We start from the raw sequence: 18,739 nt of genomic DNA, 5'->3' as shown, positions 1-18,739 counted from the left end.
GACAGTTTTGCTCAAAGATACTCTGAAGTAATATGAGAACAATTTTTAAAAAGTCAAGTCTTTTAAACAAGTAAGATAAAAAGTGAAAACGTAAAATTGTCATAAAAGTGGAAAATACTTAACCAAAACCTGGTACTTAAAGAGGAACAGTTTTTTTCTTTTTGTCGTTTCTATTTTTTGTCTACATTTGTAAAACAACACAGTCGCTAGAACTTTTTTTTTTTTTTTTTTTTTTTTTTTTTTCTGAACGGCAAGGTAAAAAAAAGGAAAAAAAAAAAAAAAGTAGCCAAAATATATGTAGCTTTTAAAGGAACATCTTCTAATTGGTTGCAAAACTGGGGCTCACATTTTAGCTAGATTGAAGAAGGAAAGGTGCTGCCCACTGTCCAATTTTTAATTCATTTAGACGGTGTTACACATACGTATGTAATCATGGTTGTCCTTATCAACATGTGGTATAGCTATTCATATCCATATATCAATTGGTCCCAAAAAACAAAAAAAAACACCCATTTGGAAAATTCGACAATCATGTTACTTGTAAGAATGAAGACACGTGTTCACGCCGGTTCAACGGTCGCTCAACGTGGAGAAACCCCAATTGAGTGATAGGACTTCTCTTTTCTGTTTTCTTTGGATGAGATACAAATAAAAAATTACGCGACGTTATTGTATTTTAAATAAAGCTGCGCGTCATGGCGGACGTGTCGAGATTGTGACCATGCAGAAGACATGAAAAAAATCCGCCATTTTCCGCTCGTATTTTACTATTCTTTACACAAGCAGACTTGTAAAGAACAATTTGGTTGAGAGCAACTAAGTCCCTGTCACCCCACGTGAGGGGGATAAATATAAAAAGAAAAAAAATAAAAAAGAACTTCAAATTGAGTCAATCAAAACCGGAGAAGTGTACATATGCTTTAAATTTTGACGCGGTAAAAATATTAGATGGAGCATTATTTTCAGCAATATTGTTATAGTCACAAAAGAAAAAAAAGAGTTGCAAAAATTGTGCATACCGTTTTGATTCCACAGCACACTGACATGTGTTCTATGTGCCGAAACGGGTGCAACTTCCATTTTGCGCAAAAGGTACCTCTTTTAAAGATAAACATTTTGAGGACGTGAAAAAAAAAAAATAAATAAAAAAAGTAATGATAAAATATCTTTCAAACAATGACATTGGGTAATTTTTCCATCTGGGAAAATGTCATCCGTGCGCGGAATGATCGCCCAAATGTACGACCATATTTTATAACTCCTATAAGGTATCAAAAAAATAAAATAAAACTATCTTGACGATCGCGGCTGAAAATACATAAAATATTCATTTGGCAGAAAAGCGAAAAAGCTTTAAGAAATCAACCAAGTGTAACCCGTGGTGCGTGCTTCAATGAAAAAAAATGTGAGCCCAGAAAAAAGAAACAAGCAGTGTAAAAAAAATGCCAAGGAAACAACTGCGCAATTTTAATCGAAACAGAACGCATATGTGCATGTGTGTAAGTATACAGATGGGAGGAACAATTTGACGAAGATGTAACCCGAATTCACAATAATGAAAAATGCGATTAAAAACCTGGTTATGTGTTTACCCTGCGTCCTGATTCTGTTTCTATACGAACACTATGCATACAAGATTGATAACATAAAAATTAAAAAAGGGCAATTTAGTGACGCCTTGGAAAGGACAGTGCACAAAATTAATAAACGCGTCCAAAAGGACAGTGGCACATACTATGACGTTTGCAAGTATAAAAAAATTCCCAAAATTTTAATAGAAAGGAAAAATAAGCTCAAAAATACCCAAAAGGTTAAATACATCGTAGGGATTGAAAACACGTGTGATGATACTTGTATCTGTATCCTTGACTCCAACTTGAACATTGTTAAAAATGTTATCATATCGCATTTTAAGGTGGTTCACAAGTATGAGGGTGTGTATCCATTTTTTATCAGCTCCATCAACCAGCTGTTTTTGAAGCCCTACGTGGAGAAGATTCTCGAGGGCATTGGTAGGAGAGAACCGCCCCACGTGGGGAATACTACATTCACATCTACACTTATATATACGCATACACATGTGCACTTTTGCGTGCTACCTTTCCCCCACTTCAGACAAGAGTCGAATTAACTGCTTCGCCTTCAGCGCTTGCCCGGGAATAGCTAAAAGTATGGAGGCCGCCAAAAACTACATAGGGGAAAAGAAGAAGCAGAACCAAAGCATACAAATAAGTCCAATCAATCACGTTTTTGCTCATGTCCTGTCGCCTCTCTTTTTCCACGTGTACAATGATAAAAATACATATACGAATAATGGCCAGTACAAGGACGGAAAATGCGATCAATCGAAAAATGAACCTGGGATCGATATGTATATCGAGGAGGAGGTCAGAAAGGATAAGACACAAATGGAAAAAGTGAAAGGCATTGTGCAGATTCTCAATAGCAACGATATGACGAAGCAGAAGATGCCACGTTTTAGCGAAGAGGAGTTTTTAAACTGCGGTAATTATGTGCTGAGGGGAGTGATGGGCAATGCAGCACCCCAAAGTGTAGTCTCCAAGCGGAAGAACACCTCTGCACCGGAAATACATTATAGTGGGGATGCACCTCAGGGAAGCAATTTGACAGATGGATACATCTGTGCGTTAGTTTCAGGAGGAAGCACACAAATTTACAAAGTTCAAGGGAACAAAAGACATGACATTAACTTATGCAAGTTGTCCGAGACGGTCGATATTTCCATTGGAGACATAATTGACAAAATTGCCAGGCTTCTGGGGCTCCCCGTTGGGTTAGGGGGAGGTCCCTTCCTTGAAAAGAAGTCAGCAGAGTTCGTTACAAGAATGAAGGAGGAGCAGTTGAGTGGGGAAGCTTGTGCGGATCCATTTCAGCCCTTTCCCCTGCCCTTTTCCGCGAATAACCGAATTGATTTTTCGTAAGAAAGGCTATTCCATCGGTAGCGGCGGTGCTGCGCCGTTTAGATGTACTGATGTACTGTGTTCGTATGTTGCCTGTACACATCCTCCCCGTCTCTTCGTTTGTCTTCTTTGCTTTCTCCTCTCTTACCCACCACGTCGATTCATCACGTGGACCCCGCCCCGTTGCAGCTTTTCAGGTATGTACAACCACCTGCGCAAAATCATCGAGGAATTAAAAAAAGGAGAGTCCTTCGAGCGGGAAAAAGACAGATATGCCTACTTCAGTCAGAAGAATATGTTCAACCACCTATTGACGCAGATTAACAAAATTATGTACTTCTCAGAGCTACATTTCAATATAAAAAAATTATTCATAGTGGGGGGAGTTGGGTGCAACCAGTTTTTGATCAGCGAGTTGAAAAGCATGGCTATGAAGAGAAATCAATTGGAAGTGCAGCTTAATGAATTTAAAAAATTAAAGAAAAGGCTAAGTAAAAGGATAAAAAAAATAAGTGAGAACAAATTTTTACATTCGAAAGTGTCCAAGGAAGTGCTCAAAGGGGAAATTGAATTCAGTGCATCCCTGAATTGGGATGTTTACTTAAAGCATCTTTTAAAGAGGAAAACGGAACAAGATATTTTGTCAGCTTTAAAATGTTTTAATTTTGAGGACTTTACGAAACTGAAGCAGGAGGGCCATTTTCTGCTCGAGGGTTGTTCCGCTTCCTCCAAAAGCGAAAGTAAGTGCACTATACCCTTCTTTTAGTGTGAGTGGTGCATTTTCTTATTCGCCGTCTTAATCCGTCTGTTGCTAGGCTTTTGTACCTTTTTGGGAATTGTCCTTCTGACTGCCCCTTAGACCGGGCATGATAACGGTTGCCTCAATGCTGACTTCACACCCTACTTCGACGCATTCACTTCGCAGCGCCCTGGAGCGTGTACAGGACGCCGCCCAACCTCAGCAGAGATAACGCGGCCATGATTTGTTTTAGCGCTTTTTTGAATTTGCACAACAAAAGGTAGGTATTCCCCCTGTGGTATTCTACATCTTTGAAGACAGGACCTATTGCTGTGTGTGTGTGTGTGCCTCCAGTGACTTGACTTGCACGCATACAAAAATACATTCACAACTGGTGATTCTCCTGCACACTCCCTATTTCCCCTTTTTAGCAACCTCCATGAGGATGTATCTCAGATTGAAATTAAACCAACGGTGAAGACCCAGGTTGAAAATAATTTCCTTCTCGTTTCCGACATTATCATTTTTGATGTGTTTCTGCATCAGTTTGGCGCTCAGGGGGTGGGTGGTAACCGATAACCCGTCCACGCAAAAGTACACATCAGTATAGGCCTGCCCGCATGTATGCCTACCTACCAAATTTCCGGTGTACTTAATCACCTGCTTATGCGCGATGTTTTCGTAAAAATGTTGTGACCGTTTCCTCGGAGCGCCCCTCCCAATAGGAGAGAATGGCCGTTTGGGAAACACTCCTGATGGTTGTGGTCCTTACGAGGAAGAAGGGCAGGGGAAACACATAACTACGCCCCTCACATAACCAGATGCGTGATTCTATGTTCATACGCCCTGTGAAGTTATGAACCCGGTGGGTATTCTACGCCACAAACGTCTCCCTATGGCGCTTTCCCGCCTGTACTATTGCTCCGAATGAACTAATGGTTAAATTGATGACTTGAACGAAGTGCCAAATGGTACTTTCTCACAAATTAGACATTAATAGTGTTCTTATGGGAAGGGGGCATAGCCATCCCTCATTGTGAGGGGGCAAATCGGAGGGAAAGACAAATGAAAGGCAAGAATTACGAAAAAATGAGGATCACGCGGAGGGCGCACAAACATAACAAACAGTAACAAAAAAAAAAAAACAAAATAAAATAAGTGAATGAATAAACCCACGCAGCGCGACGCGGATTATGCGTGCCAAACCCCTTCACTGCGCACGCGCGGGCGTGAAGAGAAGGGAATTCAAAGCTTCACCCCCGCGCAGTGGTCATTAATGATCGAGAGGTGCCCCGTAGGAGGCTGGAAAAGGTCTTCGAATTCTTTTACAATGGAAATTACGTCATAATATTTGTTGTAGACGCGATAAAAATTGGTCTTACTTAGTAGACCACTGGCGATTTTGCTCAACCTGTCTTTTTTCTTCATGATAGAATCCACACACACGTAGGGCTGCTGAAAAAACCGGTGCGAGTAACCACCAAGCAGTTTGTACACCCTGTTGAGGTAGTAGCAATTTTTTCTTTTCTGAAAAAATTTTGTTGGCACCCGCTGTGTAACGCACAAGTGCATTTGCGTCGTTGGGGTGGGTTCACCATTCCCTTGGGTGGGCAAATAATCTCTCGGATTATTTCGCGTATCATTTCGTGGATGGTTCCCCGGGTCCAACTCAAAACGGACGCTGACAAATGAACAGCCCATCCTGTGCGGTACTACAAACATATGATTAGGGCCAGCCGTCCTCACGGTTAACACGGTGGGGTGCGATACGTGTACATAGAGCTTGCCATTCAGGGGCGGCAAAACTCTCTCCATGTTTATATTATACATATGGATAGATAAGTACTGAACAATATTCAAGGGGATGAATTTGCCATAATAGGTGTGCATCTTCACACTGGAAATGTCTGATATATTGATGAGAAATTTTTTGTAAATATTTTTCTGTATATTCCAGTAATGCGCATTATGCAAGATGGCGGTCCTTTCCGTGTGGACAATTTTTTCTGCTGACAAGGGGAAGCGCTGCTCATAAGTCCAGTTCGCCAAAATTGCCAAGCAGTGAAAACTTCTATCGAATTTGTAAACGCCTCTACTGCTAAGGTGGACGACTGGGAGAGCTCTTCCTTGTGACGCACGTCGCTGGACAACCAAGTTGTATACCTGGGAGTAGACGACCTCGCCCTGGTGAGAGCTGCCACTATATTTGATAAAATTGGCGTACAGAGAGAAGAGGCCTTCGTTGCGCGCCTCGATGGACAGGAACGCATCGGGGGAGACTCTTAAATCGGTGACGACTGCGCGTCTGGCGGGGGTGGGTCCATCCGCTTGGCGGCATGGCTGACGCTGTGGTTGGCGGTCACGCCTTCGATCACCCAGCAGGACACTCCCATCGTTGACGAAATACTCCACCTGGAACAACTCCCCTGTGTGCTCGTAAACCAGACCAAAGTCCAGCGAGAGGAAAGGACCCATATCACCCCCTCCGCTGTAAAATGTGGCGCACGTATGTACCTCTTCATTAGGGATCATTTGAATGCTGTCCTGTGCAAAGAGCTTCATGGATCGTACATGATCAATAATAACATCAAATTTGAGAAAAAACAAATTTCGCAATTTTTTCTGGTCTTCAATTTCATCGCAAGTGTGTGCATCCGTGTTGTGACATTTTTGACGTTCCTTGCGGTGCTCCAAATAATGATCATAATACCTTTCCAAGTCGTAAAAGTCTGTTACAAATTTTTCGAATGTATTAAAATTTGTCCTTCCTTCGTGTTGGCTGAAAACGGCGTAGTAACTTTCAAATATAGGGAAAATATGTATTTCGGTATTTCCTACAGAATTGCCTGACTTGATAGAGCAGACATAAGTACACTGGTCCCCATGCGACTTGAAGACTCCTTCCACTTTCACTAGTTTTTCATTTTTTGAAAGGCACACAACTTTATGTATGAGCGGGTGGCATAACTTGAAGGGGACCTCCATGGTCTGCTGATAGGGGTGTATCAAAATGGAGTTTCCGCCTCGGTAAAGTGAACCCCCCCTTGAGTACACAATCAAACGCGTCATATTGGACAAAACAGAAATTTGTTGGTTGACCAATTTGTACTTTACTTCTACTTGTATATAATATTTACCTTCATGTGAGCTGCGCACCTGGAAAAACATATCCGTCGTTACGGCTCTTGCTTCCTCTGTTGTACTGCGACGTGGCATCTGCAGCTGGTCTACCCGTTCGTTCCACTCCTCTGGGGATAAATTCAGGGGGGTCATCTCGATCCGCCTGTTGTAATCGTAGACCAGCTTTACCTTCAACCATTGCGTGGGGAGCAAATTGATCTTTCTGTTATACTTGTCAAAAAATTGGACTCTCATGGGTACTGCCATTTGGTCCCCCCTTTCTGCATTTTGAACAAGCAGGGACACTTTTACCCTTGTCAATTTTGAAAAAGCGAAATGGATGTCTAAGTGGTCCGTTTCGTAGACCAACTCGTTTTGTATCGTCAGAACTCCTTTCGCTTCGAATGACGAGTTGATATACACGCGTGTGCATTTCTGCGGTGGGCTCTGTGGGTTGTCCAAATTTACTATCATCACGCTTGGTTTTGTTTTTTTCCCGTTTGGAGGGGTCACGTGGTCATGGCTATTCATGTCGTTATGGTCGCTCGCCCCAAGCAGCTTTTCCATCTCGGAAGGACCCAGCACGCTGATCCTGTTCGTCCCCCTGAATGAGTATCTCACCGCGTGCAGGGGACATGCATCTCTCTCCGTCGTTGTGCAGATGGGCAGGGAGTAATACACATGCGGGGAGAAGAACAGAACCAAATTATCTTGAAAGGATATGTTCATTCTTTTGCAAAAATTAAGAGACACAAATTTTTGAAAATGGTGCGAAATGTCTCCTTGTCCTTTTGCTCCTTCACCATCGTGGGAGGAATACTCCACTGTGAGTAGCAACCCCCCAGTTGAACAGGCTATAAAACGGTTCATGCCATTTTGGGGCACACCCCAAAGCTCCTGCTTCTTACCCCCTTCGTCATTACAATTGATTAAAATTCTATTGTTCGTACTAATCATATTTTTTCTTTTCTCATTTGTTAGTTCCAAGTAGTGGGACTTGTCTTTTAAGCAAATGTTGAGAAGGTCTCCTGAAGAAGGGACTTCTTCAAAAGTATAACGGAAGGGCTCATTGGTGAGAATTACATTTTCATGTTCGTCTACCAGGAAGGCCTTCATATAGTAATCATTATTCTTGTAAAGAATCAACTTGGAGGAGCCATCCACCATTTGGAGCTTCTCTACATGTTTGCTAAACAGTGTTATTTGGATGGAGGATGGGTACTTGAAATGAACGGGCAAATGGTTCTGCGTTACTATTTCTTGAGTCCCAATATCCCACGTTTTCATGTTTACCAGAATGTTTGATGTGACGTGTTTTTTTTTCCCTCTATCACATCGTATAGTGTAGTACTGCTTGATGGAGAAAAAGGGTTCATATGGGAGTGGTGGAGAACACCCCTTAATGCGGGGACAAAAGAAGTGATATGTTTTTTCTCCTTGGAAAGAGATTCTTCTTGAGCGTTGTACTAGTGACATGATTCCCCACTTGGGCATAAAATCGTATTCGAACAGACGTCTATTGTATAATTTCCACACAGGAAGGTATGGCTCATTCCAATTTTCATAAAACACTTCTCCACTAAAAATATTCCTATGCTGGGGCATGCCTCCCTTCCGCTGCTCATTTAGATACAAGTCATTATGAAACTTTTCCGCAATAAACAAACTTCTGAAGAAAGAAGCAGAGGTGGGGAGATCCCTTCTCTCGTGGAGGAATCTATTTGGTTGAAGAACCAGTTCGGGGATATTAGACTCAGAGGACACATTGACCTTGTATGAATCGACTGCAAACCCATCATACACAATGAGATTTATCATTTCACCAAATTTTATGAATTTGCTACACACAAAATCGTGGCAAAAAATGGCTTTAACTTTTTTAAATACTTGGACACTTATTTGGGTTTGTATTCTGCTATCCTTTGTATATTCCATGTAGAGTGGGATCGACCTCTTCTCCTTTTTCCCTTTTAATTGATAAAATGCGCATGCGTTCTTGTAAGTATCATCCACTTTGAGAAAGCTTGAGTGTTTTTTTACAACTTCGAGGTAGTTCTTGTCATGCCTTATCCTCATGTGGTGACGTACTACGTCAAAGCAGCTGCTAATGGGCGTCCCTCCATGTAGAGATCCCATTCGTTTGAAGTGCCCATTTTGGCTCCTTCCCAGTAAGGTCATGCCACCTGGACACTGCATATTCGTAGTGATCCAACCCATGCGCATAAATATGTAGACATTCGTAACTTCGTTCACTTCGATGATACTCTTCTGGACCACAGCGGAGAGATGGATCATCCTGTCTCCTACATATACAGTGCTCAGGAAGCAGTTATTTAAATGAGAGTCATCACAAAATAGCAGGCATATTATATCAAACCTGTTTTTACTACTGGGTGGGATGCCTTTGTTGTACCTCCTTTTCTGGCTATTCCCCTGGGGGGTGATGTCACTCCTCCCTGGTCTCGGCTTCCTAACCGATATGTGCACCTTCGATTCGTCAACGATGACGTCTACGTTTCCACCCCCGTTGTACACCTTTACTGTGCGCCCATTTGCGATATGCACAGTTACCGCATGTTTGTCGGCGTGGTTCTTACTCGGGGGGTGTCTCTTCCCAGCGGTGGCGGCGCTCGCCCCCCCGGTGCACTGGTAAAAAATGGTCTCGTCGGGGAGTACAAACAAAGAGGACATAGACAGGGTACCCCCCTTCATGTAGCACTTTACAGGAGCGGATATGAACACGTCTTTTCTGGACACATAGTCCCCCATGTAGGTCATCTCAAGAGAGACTTCCCCTCCTTTTCTTATAGGCATAAAATAGTAAGCCCCATACTCGGGAAAAAAGTGCAAAGGGAGAATGCTTAACTTGTGACCTTTGGAAGAGACTGTCGTCAATTTGACTTCCCCTCCTTTGTACACACCGTGCAATTTTGCATCTCCTTCTCCGTACAGCTGCATAAGGCACAGGTACTTTCTGTGGAGGATAAATTTTTCTCCTTGGTCCCCTTGTACATTTGATTGGAAAAAGGATTCAATGTGTAGGTTATCCAAATAGTAGTGTTCTTTGTAGACAAAGTGTCTTCTTATTAGCTCAATTTCGCCCTCAATAGTGTTGTTCCTTCTGCGGTTCTGGGGTAACGCAGACGTATCTTTATTAGGGTTATCACTGCCCGGAGTTTCCCTCCCTATGTAGCTGAAACAGGCGAGCTTGCTCTTCACCACCTTATGAATATTCACACGAGAAGAGAAAGCTTGCCCGCTGTGTACACTTTTGACAACTATCTGTAGGCTCTGCCCACTTGTGCCTTCCTTAATTTTTACCATTTCCTCCGACGCGATATCGTAACTTGGGCTCTGCTGAATTCGGTAGTCATTTCGGAAATGTGTTACGTAGTTTTTCTTTATACACTTGATTAACAAGAAGTCACTTACATGTCGCTTTATGGGATGTCTTGCCTGCACGTGGGTGCTTAGCATCGCGGCTATTATTGCCTTTCTACGGAAGGGCGACGTACGCAGGATGTGTCTCTTTATAAGAGCTGTGCAGGAGAAATGGCTACAATCGCTATTATTATCATCCTCATTCATATTACCACTTTGATAGTCAGTATGGTTGTTTGTTCCTGTTGAGTGGGGGGGACGATCCCTTTTGAGGACCAGCCGCACGAGGGCCCCTTCCGGGAAGTCCACCCCGTGTGGCACCAACGACAACCACTCGTACACAAATACAGTGACGACAAAAAAGAGGGTCTTACACTTGTTCAGAAGCACTATGATAATTCTTGTTATGCCTACCTTTCCCTTTGTTCTGAACTGCAACTCCAACTCTCCTCCTTTCCCATTTCTAACATGTGCATGTCCTATGTACACCTCATCGAAGAATACATTAAAATGGCTAGTTTCTGATGATATGCTTATTTTCTTCCCATTTCCAGAAATGACATATATATTTCTGTTTTCACTCTTCCTTTTATACGTAATTATTTCGCTGCTGATCATGTAAAGTTGACTAGAGACAAGGTACTCCACAGCGATGTACTTTTTCTTCTCTCCTTGGCTGTTCACTTGTACAAAAAAGGAAGATACAGATTTACATGCTGCTTTTTTTTTATTTAACATAATGAGAATTTCGCTTGTGCATATGTCGTCGCTGGTGATGGTGACGCTCCTTCCAGGGGGGTCTCTGTCTCTCCAGGGGAGGGGCCGTTCCCCTTCTGCATTTCCACCTGTTTTTCCTGCCGCTTCCTCACCTTTCCTGCTCTTGGTAGGCTTATCTGTCCCCAAATAGACGATCTCGAAAAAGTCTTCGCTCAGGAAATACCACCAGGAGCACTTATCCTGCGCGCCCGACCCATAATAACGCAGATTCTTGTCGTCATTTAAATTGTTAAACGAAATGAAGTCATCGTATATAATATCATTTTTTCTGCTTTTTGTGAAGGACGCGAGGAGGTAGGCCAGAAAGAGTAGTCCCATCTTTTTTTTTTTTTAATTATTTTTTTATTTTATTTTTGGTCCAATTTATTATCCAGTTCATTTTCTAAAATGGCTTAGCAGGGAGGTGATCATCCCGTGCGGTTCGTGTGAGCAGTAGATCCAACAGGTCCCCGGTTTGATCATTTTTAGGCAGAATGGAGAAGTGTGTGTGTGTGTGGAGGGGACTCTCCTCGGGCACGAACATGTGGAGAGCACAGATACGCGCAACCAAGCACAGTTGCCTTTCACCCCCCAAGGAGAAAAAAAAAAAAAAAAAAAAAACGCATAAACATGACACGCACACACAGCGTGTCCGTTTTCGTAGCCTACAATTGTGCATACTTCACCGCATCCTGCGTCGACAGTTACGTAACCTCAAACTGCTTTTCTTTCGCAGGAATCTCATGTATTCTTTACACATACCCCTGGGCACCTGTTCACTTTGATATGTTGCGGAGCAAACCCTATTGGTACACTCACATGGAGGTGGTTTTTTTTTTTTTTTTTTTTTTTTTGGGCTTATTTTTACAAACAAAGGGGAGAAAATTTAAAGTTTAAAATAAAAGCGCGCAGTGGCACTGGGCCATGAAAACAGAAAAACAAATGTAAAGGGCAAAGTGCAAGTTGGGCACTCACGGATAGTGTGAAATGGGAATAAGCAACGCGTCAATGAAGCGGGGGATAAGGTCCAAAAGGGTGCTTCTATAGTGGCCGTGACCACGAAGCAGCACGGTTAGGCATATACCGCGGGGAGGAAAAATGGGAAGATGTCACAGGGGACACCATCCAAGGGTGGGTCATCCCAGAGTGGAACATCCTGGCTACCCCCGTATGGGCGTACGCCTTATATGGCGTTACACCGCTACACCGCTACACCTTGCGGAATTGGGCCTTGCTAGAGAAGTACTTGTTCTCGACGGGGTCGGGCCTCGGGTTGACGACGGAAGGGTTGAACAGCTCGATGCCCTGCAGGGGGGTGAAGATCAGGGAAGACGACAAACCACCAGTTACTCCACTGGAGTGCACGGACAGGTTCTTCTTCTTCGCCACATTATTCACCTTCTGCTTAGACTGGTACTTCAATTTTGTGATATTTGAGTTTAGCAAAATTGCATTTTGGTCGGTGAATGTGTAAAAGTCTTCATTCGAGTTGGGTCCAAAGGGCAACCTATTAATCTGTTTCCTCAGTTCAGTGATCTCCGTTTTTTCTTTTAATTTTCTATATCTCTTTCCTCCTCTTTTTCGTTTCCTCTTCTCATCTGGCATGGGGAGGATTTTTTTCTGTTTCATTGGAGGCGGTTCTTGTAATTTGATTAAATGACTTATTAAGTTTTCTCGTAGTAGTAATCCATATTGTCCCTCAGGATATTTTTTAAAGTAGTCGACTCTAGATGCTAGACTACACTTACCAGCCAGTAAACTGATGGCTTTTTTTTTATATGCATCAGGAACGCTCTGTACAATTTCAGAGGTACTTAATATGCCTATTCCGAATGTCTTCCGTACATTACTAAGCCCAAGGACTGACTTCTTCGAGCTACCTACCACTATAAGGTTTTGAGATGATGTGATGGAAAGATTTTTTAAAGACCCCACGGAACTAATTAAACGAGCTGTTAATGCACTACCTAGCAGCATGGTCAAATTTGGGGCCAGCAAAAACATCTTGCTCTCTAAATATAGCAAAATCATTTTTCTGTTTTCGTTTAATTCTAATGCTTCATTGCAGAAGAATAGGCAAGTCTTTAAGGCGTGGTCTGATAAGTTTATCCCTGTGCTCATACTTGAGGCGACGGTGATAGCCATAACAGTAGTGTTCGGCAAAATATCGGAGAAATCAATATTTTTCAAATCACTTTCGTTTTTTATTTTGCTCACTACACTGATGTACTCCAGAGGGGTATACACGATGGAGTCCAACTCTGGGAATTTCGTCGAGTAAATATCCTTCACGTATTTGTGGATGTTTAGGATTTCGGTGTCTATTTGTATTATGAGTTCGATGCATTTTTCGATCAGCACTTCGTCTGCGTTCTTGGAAGCAGCGGCGTCCTCATCATCATCCTCATCATCCTCTTCTGACTCATGCGCCTCTTCGCCTTCTCCAGATGAATGCCCTTTTCTCCTTCGCTTTTTAGCCCGACGGGCTTCTCCAGCTTCCGCATCTTCATCATCCTCTTCTGCGCCTTCCTCTCCTTCAGCGTTCTTCTTCTTCTTTTCTTCCTCCTCCATGACATAGTTCCTGATGCTGTTCATTATTTTAAGGAAGTCGTCGTCATACAGTAGTTCAGATATTTTCCTTTCCTTTTTTTTTATTTTTTCGTTTAGGAACTCTTCGATCGCATCCACAATTTCTTCGTAATCATCGTCCTGGAACTTCGCCTCTTGCCCATGCTCTTCCACATGACTGCCTTTGTCAGTTTCGCCCTGTTCACCTTCATTTTTTTCTGCATTAAAATTGATAAAGTTATTTTCTTCTTCAAACTCCAGGTCTTCGAGGTCCTGAAGGAACGTGTCCGCCAGGGTCGCCTGCAAAATGGGGGGAAGAAAAGGGCGCGAACACAGCGATATGTGTTTCGGTTCCACATACGCGTAACATTGCTACGATCCGATGGGAGAAGCATCGTTATCCTGTTACACGTAGAGACTAAATATGCTCAAGGGAGTTGTTTTTCTGCACAGAACCAATTACAAACGGACGTGTTTGCTGCACTTCTGGGGGGTACAACAAAGGAATCGCGGTGACGTTGGACACTTACCATTTTGCCTGGCCTTCATACAATGTGTATAACTCTGCTTTACGCGGGTATTCCGCTAAATGAGACGCTTTCCCCTGTTTTGTGAGCGCAAAGGGGGGAAACTCAGTCTGGCAGGGGTAAACGGAACGCCCCCTCGCCTGTCGGGCATTCACTTGTGAATTGGCATTTGGGGACCCACCATACGTTTTCTCGCTGTACCCGAAATTCAGCTCTCAGCTGATGCGTTGATAAGGTGACTGCGCGGGGATACGATATTTTGTTATGCAACATAATCACCTGTTCTCTTTCACTGTTCCTGCGCCCTTCTGAAGAATCTTTCAACGAATTGGAATTTCCATTCTGGGTTCTCCGGAACCTGGGGCAGCTAATTTAGGTGAAAAAAAAAAAAAAAATTCGCCCCAAAAAATTGAGCGGTACTGCGCAAAAAAAAAAAAAAAAAAAAAAAAAAAATAATAAATAAAAATGTACATAACAATACCTACTCATATGTACATATCGCAGCAAAAAATCGCAACGCCGACGTTGTGCCAACCAACCATTTTTTTTTTTAAGTTCAGTCAAAGAGAAGCATTTCACCACAGCGAGGGCCACCAACAGAAGCATCATCTTACTAAAGGGGACAGCGCATAGCAGTTGCGGTTGTTCAGTTGGGCACAACATTAAAAGCTAACGATCTAGCGAAGGAAGTGCCCTCTATGTTTTTCGCATAAATTGGATGAACTACGCAGAAGAAAAAAAAGCGGCAATTTACAAAGAAAATTGCCGAGCAGGGATTGGTCAGGGGAGACAGCGCATCCCGTGGAGTCTGCCGCGAAAGAGTTGACCCGCGGGTTGCACGGAAGAGCCGCTTGACCAAACCAACATGGAAGTTAAAATCCTGCACAGGAACCCAGAGGAATACAGAAACAACCCGGGGGCCTCGACGTACAAGCATAGCAGAAACGTCGACCCTAACATTCACCTCTTCCAAAGAGAAATAGAATATAAGAGGGCCCTAAATGCAACGAAAATAGATAAAATATTTGCAAAGCCATTAGTGAAGTGTTTGGATGGACACGACGATTCAGTCCGAGCACTCTGCGTATCAAATAAATCTCTAACAGATTTGTACAGCGGGAGTTGTAATGGCTTCATTAACATTTGGAATGTACTGAATAAAACATTAATTAGAAAAGTGAAGGCCCATGAAGGATTTGTGAGGGGGCTGTGCGTCAGTCATGACGAGAAATTCCTCTTCAGTTGTGGTGACGACAAGTACATTAAGCAGTGGGTTATCGATAAGAGCAGCGGGTTGAGCGAGCTGGGCGGGCAGGATGATGCCAACAGCCTAGCCGCTTCTCACCATGCAGGTGGACAGGGAGCACTTGTGGCAAGCCAAAATATGCAAAACCTGAGCCACCTGTCCGACGAAGTGACTCCAAAAAAAATCTATGTTTGCAAAAGCGTGCCTAACAGCATCGACAAACATTTCTCAGAGCCCCTGATCATATCAGGAAGCCAACACCTAGATGTATGGGATTACTACAGGAACAATGCAATAGCAAGTTTCGATTACAACAGTGAGTATATATATTACGTGAAGTTCAATTATGCACAGAGAAACTTAGTTGGGTTAACCCTGTCGGATAACTCTATAGGGTTAGCTGACATACGAACCAAGACGCCCATCAAGAAGATTTTTTTAAAATACAGATGCAATTCTCTAAGTTGGAATAATATGAACCCTAAACAGTTTGTCGTAGCGAATGAGGACTCTAACCTTTACACCTTTGACATGAGGCACTTAAAAACTGCTACTCTTGTGCACAAAGGATTTGTAAATGCGGTGTTGGATGTAGATTACTCTCCCATTGGAGACAAATTTGTTGCTTGTTCGTATGACAAAACAGTTAGATTATTCAATAGCGATGAATCAAGCAGCTATGACGTCTACCACACAAAGAGAATGCAACATGTCCTGTGCTGTAAGTTTAGCTTAGACACCAAGTACGTGTACACTGGAAGCTCAGACATGTGTATTCGCATTTGGAAATCCTGTGCCCATGAGCCATCGGGTATTTTGTCCAACAAGGAAAAACAGGCCATAAACTACCGAAACAAACTGAAGGAGAAATATTCATCTCTGAAGGAAATTAGACGCATCAGGAATCATCACCATGTGCCTGCGCTCATCAAAAGCATGTCCGACAAAAAGAAGGTGATGCTGGAGGCCAAGAAGAGGCGCGAGAATAACAGAGTCAAGCACTCAAAGGACCCAGATCAGCTTCCCATTCCGGAGAAGAAGAAAATATTCGTGACAGAGCAGTAGCGCGTATTGCGCGTATATAGTGTTAGGGGAGGGGGAGCATGAAACACTGCTTCCTCTTCTTCCTCTGCTCCTTCTCCTGCTTTTTGTTTTTTTTTCTACATTTTGTTCTTTCTTCCTTGTTCTTTCTATGTTCTGCACCCTACCTCTCTTGTACACGAAATTTTCAAGTTAACAAAAAAGCTACACACGAGCCTGTCATCGTCGGGTCAAAAAACCTAAAAGAACGTTGCAGCTGCTTCAGCAGGGAGAAACTGAACTCCAAAACCGCTGAACCCGGGGATTGCGAAACCTGAAACCGTGAACCATAAACCATGAGCACTAAGCTCCAGATCGTAACCCTTAAACTTTGAATCTTGGATCCGGATTCCTAAAACGTGGAATCCGGAACCATGAAACTTGTAAATCTTACGCATATAAAATAGAAAAAGAACAGGAACATATAAAGTCCATACATATATATGGGAACACAGGAATAATCCTATGAGTCCTTACATATGTATTACGACGGCAAAAAACAGAAATAATGTAAGGAGTGTATGTTGTAAAAGAAAAAAGCAGGCCCATAATCTTTGCACATGTGTTAAAAAAAAAAAAGAAAAAAAAAAGCGTATAGTGCTCATATATATTAAATAAAGAAAAAGGAGCCATATAATTCTCATATATATAAGAACAAAAGAACAACCATATAATCCATATATGTACAGAAGAAAAAAAGAACAATTCTATAATCTGTGCATATATACTAACGAATTAAAGAAGGGGGAAAAACAATCATATAAGGCGCATATATATATGAAAAAAAACAAAAGAAAAAAAAAAAAAAAGAATAATGCAATAATCATTTTACATACATATAGAAAAAAAGAAAGAAAGGAAGGAAGAAAGAACAATTCTGTAATCCTTGTATATATATTTTAAAGAAAAAAAAAAAAGATCATATAATGTACATATATATATATAAAAAAAAAAAAAAAAACAACCCCGTGATGTTCGTGTGCAGAAGAAAAAAATGGGAAGAGGAGCCCTGTAACCCAAACCTGTGTATTAGAAAAAGAAAAAAAGAATCATGTACTGCATATATATTTGTCGAAGGGAAAAAAGGAAAGAACAATCCTATAATTGTTGCATGTATATTAAAAAGAAGGGGAAAATAATATATTATATATATATGTATTTAAACAGGGCAAGGGACAGAATGATATTTTTTGCAAATTTTTCAATATGGAGATGGATACTGTGTTGTTGACAATACCCACACTATGTATGATAGGAGTTATTATGTTTCAAGTATTTGTACATTTATTATAATTAACTTCCACGTTATCGCTAAAAATTATAAACCGTCCTCTTTTGTTTGCACTTTATCCTAATCATTGTATAATGCAAAAATTATAAAGGTGTCGCTCTTTTTATATGTTAGGTGACGGAACTGAGTAAAGCGTGGAATCATGTAGCTGGTCAGCATGGCATCTGGGGCGTAAGATCTAAGAGATTATTAAGGAGCGAAATCGGTATGAGAACACTAGAACATTATAACTTCCTTAATGGTCCTTATGGGTACTCCGTTGGGAACAGCATGCCGTGGGAGAAGGTGGAAACAGTATATTCCGAATTCGAGTCAGAAGGATTATTACCGTGGTTACCGGATGAAGCACCGAATGAAAAGATAAGGAGGAAACCCAAAGGATTTCTTAGTGTATTGAAGCATACTATAATTGCGAATAAAATATGGATGTCCTTTACTGTGGCCACTGTTGTTTACTGCATAATAATGTTGGGTGTCTACATTGCTTTGAGTGACACAACATTTATTGTTACATCCCTGGCACTACTTGCGGGGGGAATAGGAATTATGCTGCAGATTCTACTATTGCGGTTGTACAGCAGAAGAACCAAATCAAAAATGTTAGATAAAATTTGGAGATGCAGAATTTTCTCAAGGGGAAACCGCAAACAGAAATGATGGGAAAAAGCACAAGTGACATCATTATTCTGCTGTCCATAGGCAATTTTGATGTTATTGTATAAGTTCATATATTAATGAGACCGAGCTCTATATAGTATTGTGTACTAAGCGCACCATAGGGTATGTTCATATTTGTAGCATTTTGCTCAAAATGCTATTGTACAGTATAATTGTGTTCGTACATTACGGATGAAGATAGTTGGCCCATATATATAATGCGGGTTGTTTATGTAATCATTGTTTAGTAATATTATTAATGGTAAAAGCATTTTGAAAGAAAAAAACAAAAAAAGTCTTGACATATTCTACCTATATATATATAAAGAATAAGTATTTTACATGCTATATGAAACAAATATTACATTGTGCTTCCCATGGATACAACATGTGGCAAGTGCTTTAATAAAATATAACATGCATCTTGTTCTTTTTTCCTCTTGCACACTGCCA

General features: G+C 41.7%; 5 protein-coding genes across 5 annotated transcripts; 3 read left to right on the top strand and 2 right to left on the bottom strand.

Moving 5' to 3' along the window:
• Positions 1-1,555: 1,555 nt before the first annotated feature.
• On the top strand, positions 1,556-4,239 carry AK88_01953 (uncharacterized protein; the record flags this gene model as incomplete). The annotated part of the gene is made up of 5 exons (XM_012479588.1): positions 1,556-2,012; positions 2,116-2,938; positions 3,111-3,661; positions 3,847-3,940; positions 4,092-4,239. 5 exons carry the CDS (start codon positions 1,556-1,558, stop codon positions 4,237-4,239), a joined length of 2,073 nt encoding a protein of 690 aa, XP_012335011.1.
• Positions 4,240-4,905: 666 nt separating this feature from the next.
• Positions 4,906-11,256, bottom strand: AK88_01952 (uncharacterized protein; the record flags this gene model as incomplete). The annotated part of the gene is made up of 1 exon (XM_012479587.1): positions 4,906-11,256. The coding sequence occupies one exon, from the start codon at positions 11,254-11,256 to the stop codon at positions 4,906-4,908; it is 6,351 nt and encodes a 2,116-aa protein (XP_012335010.1).
• Positions 11,257-12,126: 870 nt separating this feature from the next.
• Positions 12,127-14,621, bottom strand: AK88_01951 (uncharacterized protein; the record flags this gene model as incomplete). Its single annotated transcript, XM_012479586.1, has 3 exons — positions 12,127-13,785; positions 14,292-14,379; positions 14,548-14,621. The coding sequence occupies 3 exons, from the start codon at positions 14,619-14,621 to the stop codon at positions 12,127-12,129; spliced, it is 1,821 nt and encodes a 606-aa protein (XP_012335009.1).
• Positions 14,622-14,877: 256 nt separating this feature from the next.
• On the top strand, positions 14,878-16,323 carry AK88_01950 (uncharacterized protein; the record flags this gene model as incomplete). Its single annotated transcript, XM_012479585.1, has 1 exon — positions 14,878-16,323. One exon carries the CDS (start codon positions 14,878-14,880, stop codon positions 16,321-16,323), a length of 1,446 nt encoding a protein of 481 aa, XP_012335008.1.
• Positions 16,324-17,836: 1,513 nt separating this feature from the next.
• On the top strand, positions 17,837-18,286 carry AK88_01949 (uncharacterized protein; the record flags this gene model as incomplete). The annotated part of the gene is made up of 1 exon (XM_012479584.1): positions 17,837-18,286. The coding sequence occupies one exon, from the start codon at positions 17,837-17,839 to the stop codon at positions 18,284-18,286; it is 450 nt and encodes a 149-aa protein (XP_012335007.1).
• Positions 18,287-18,739: the final 453 nt, after the last annotated feature.

Source organism: Plasmodium fragile (genome assembly GCF_000956335.1).
Source record: "Plasmodium fragile strain nilgiri unplaced genomic scaffold supercont1.18, whole genome shotgun sequence".
Lineage (NCBI taxonomy): Eukaryota > Apicomplexa > Aconoidasida > Haemosporida > Plasmodiidae > Plasmodium > Plasmodium fragile.
The sequence above is the reverse complement of the archived record's forward strand: the minus strand, read 5'-3'. Positions and strand labels throughout refer to the sequence as shown.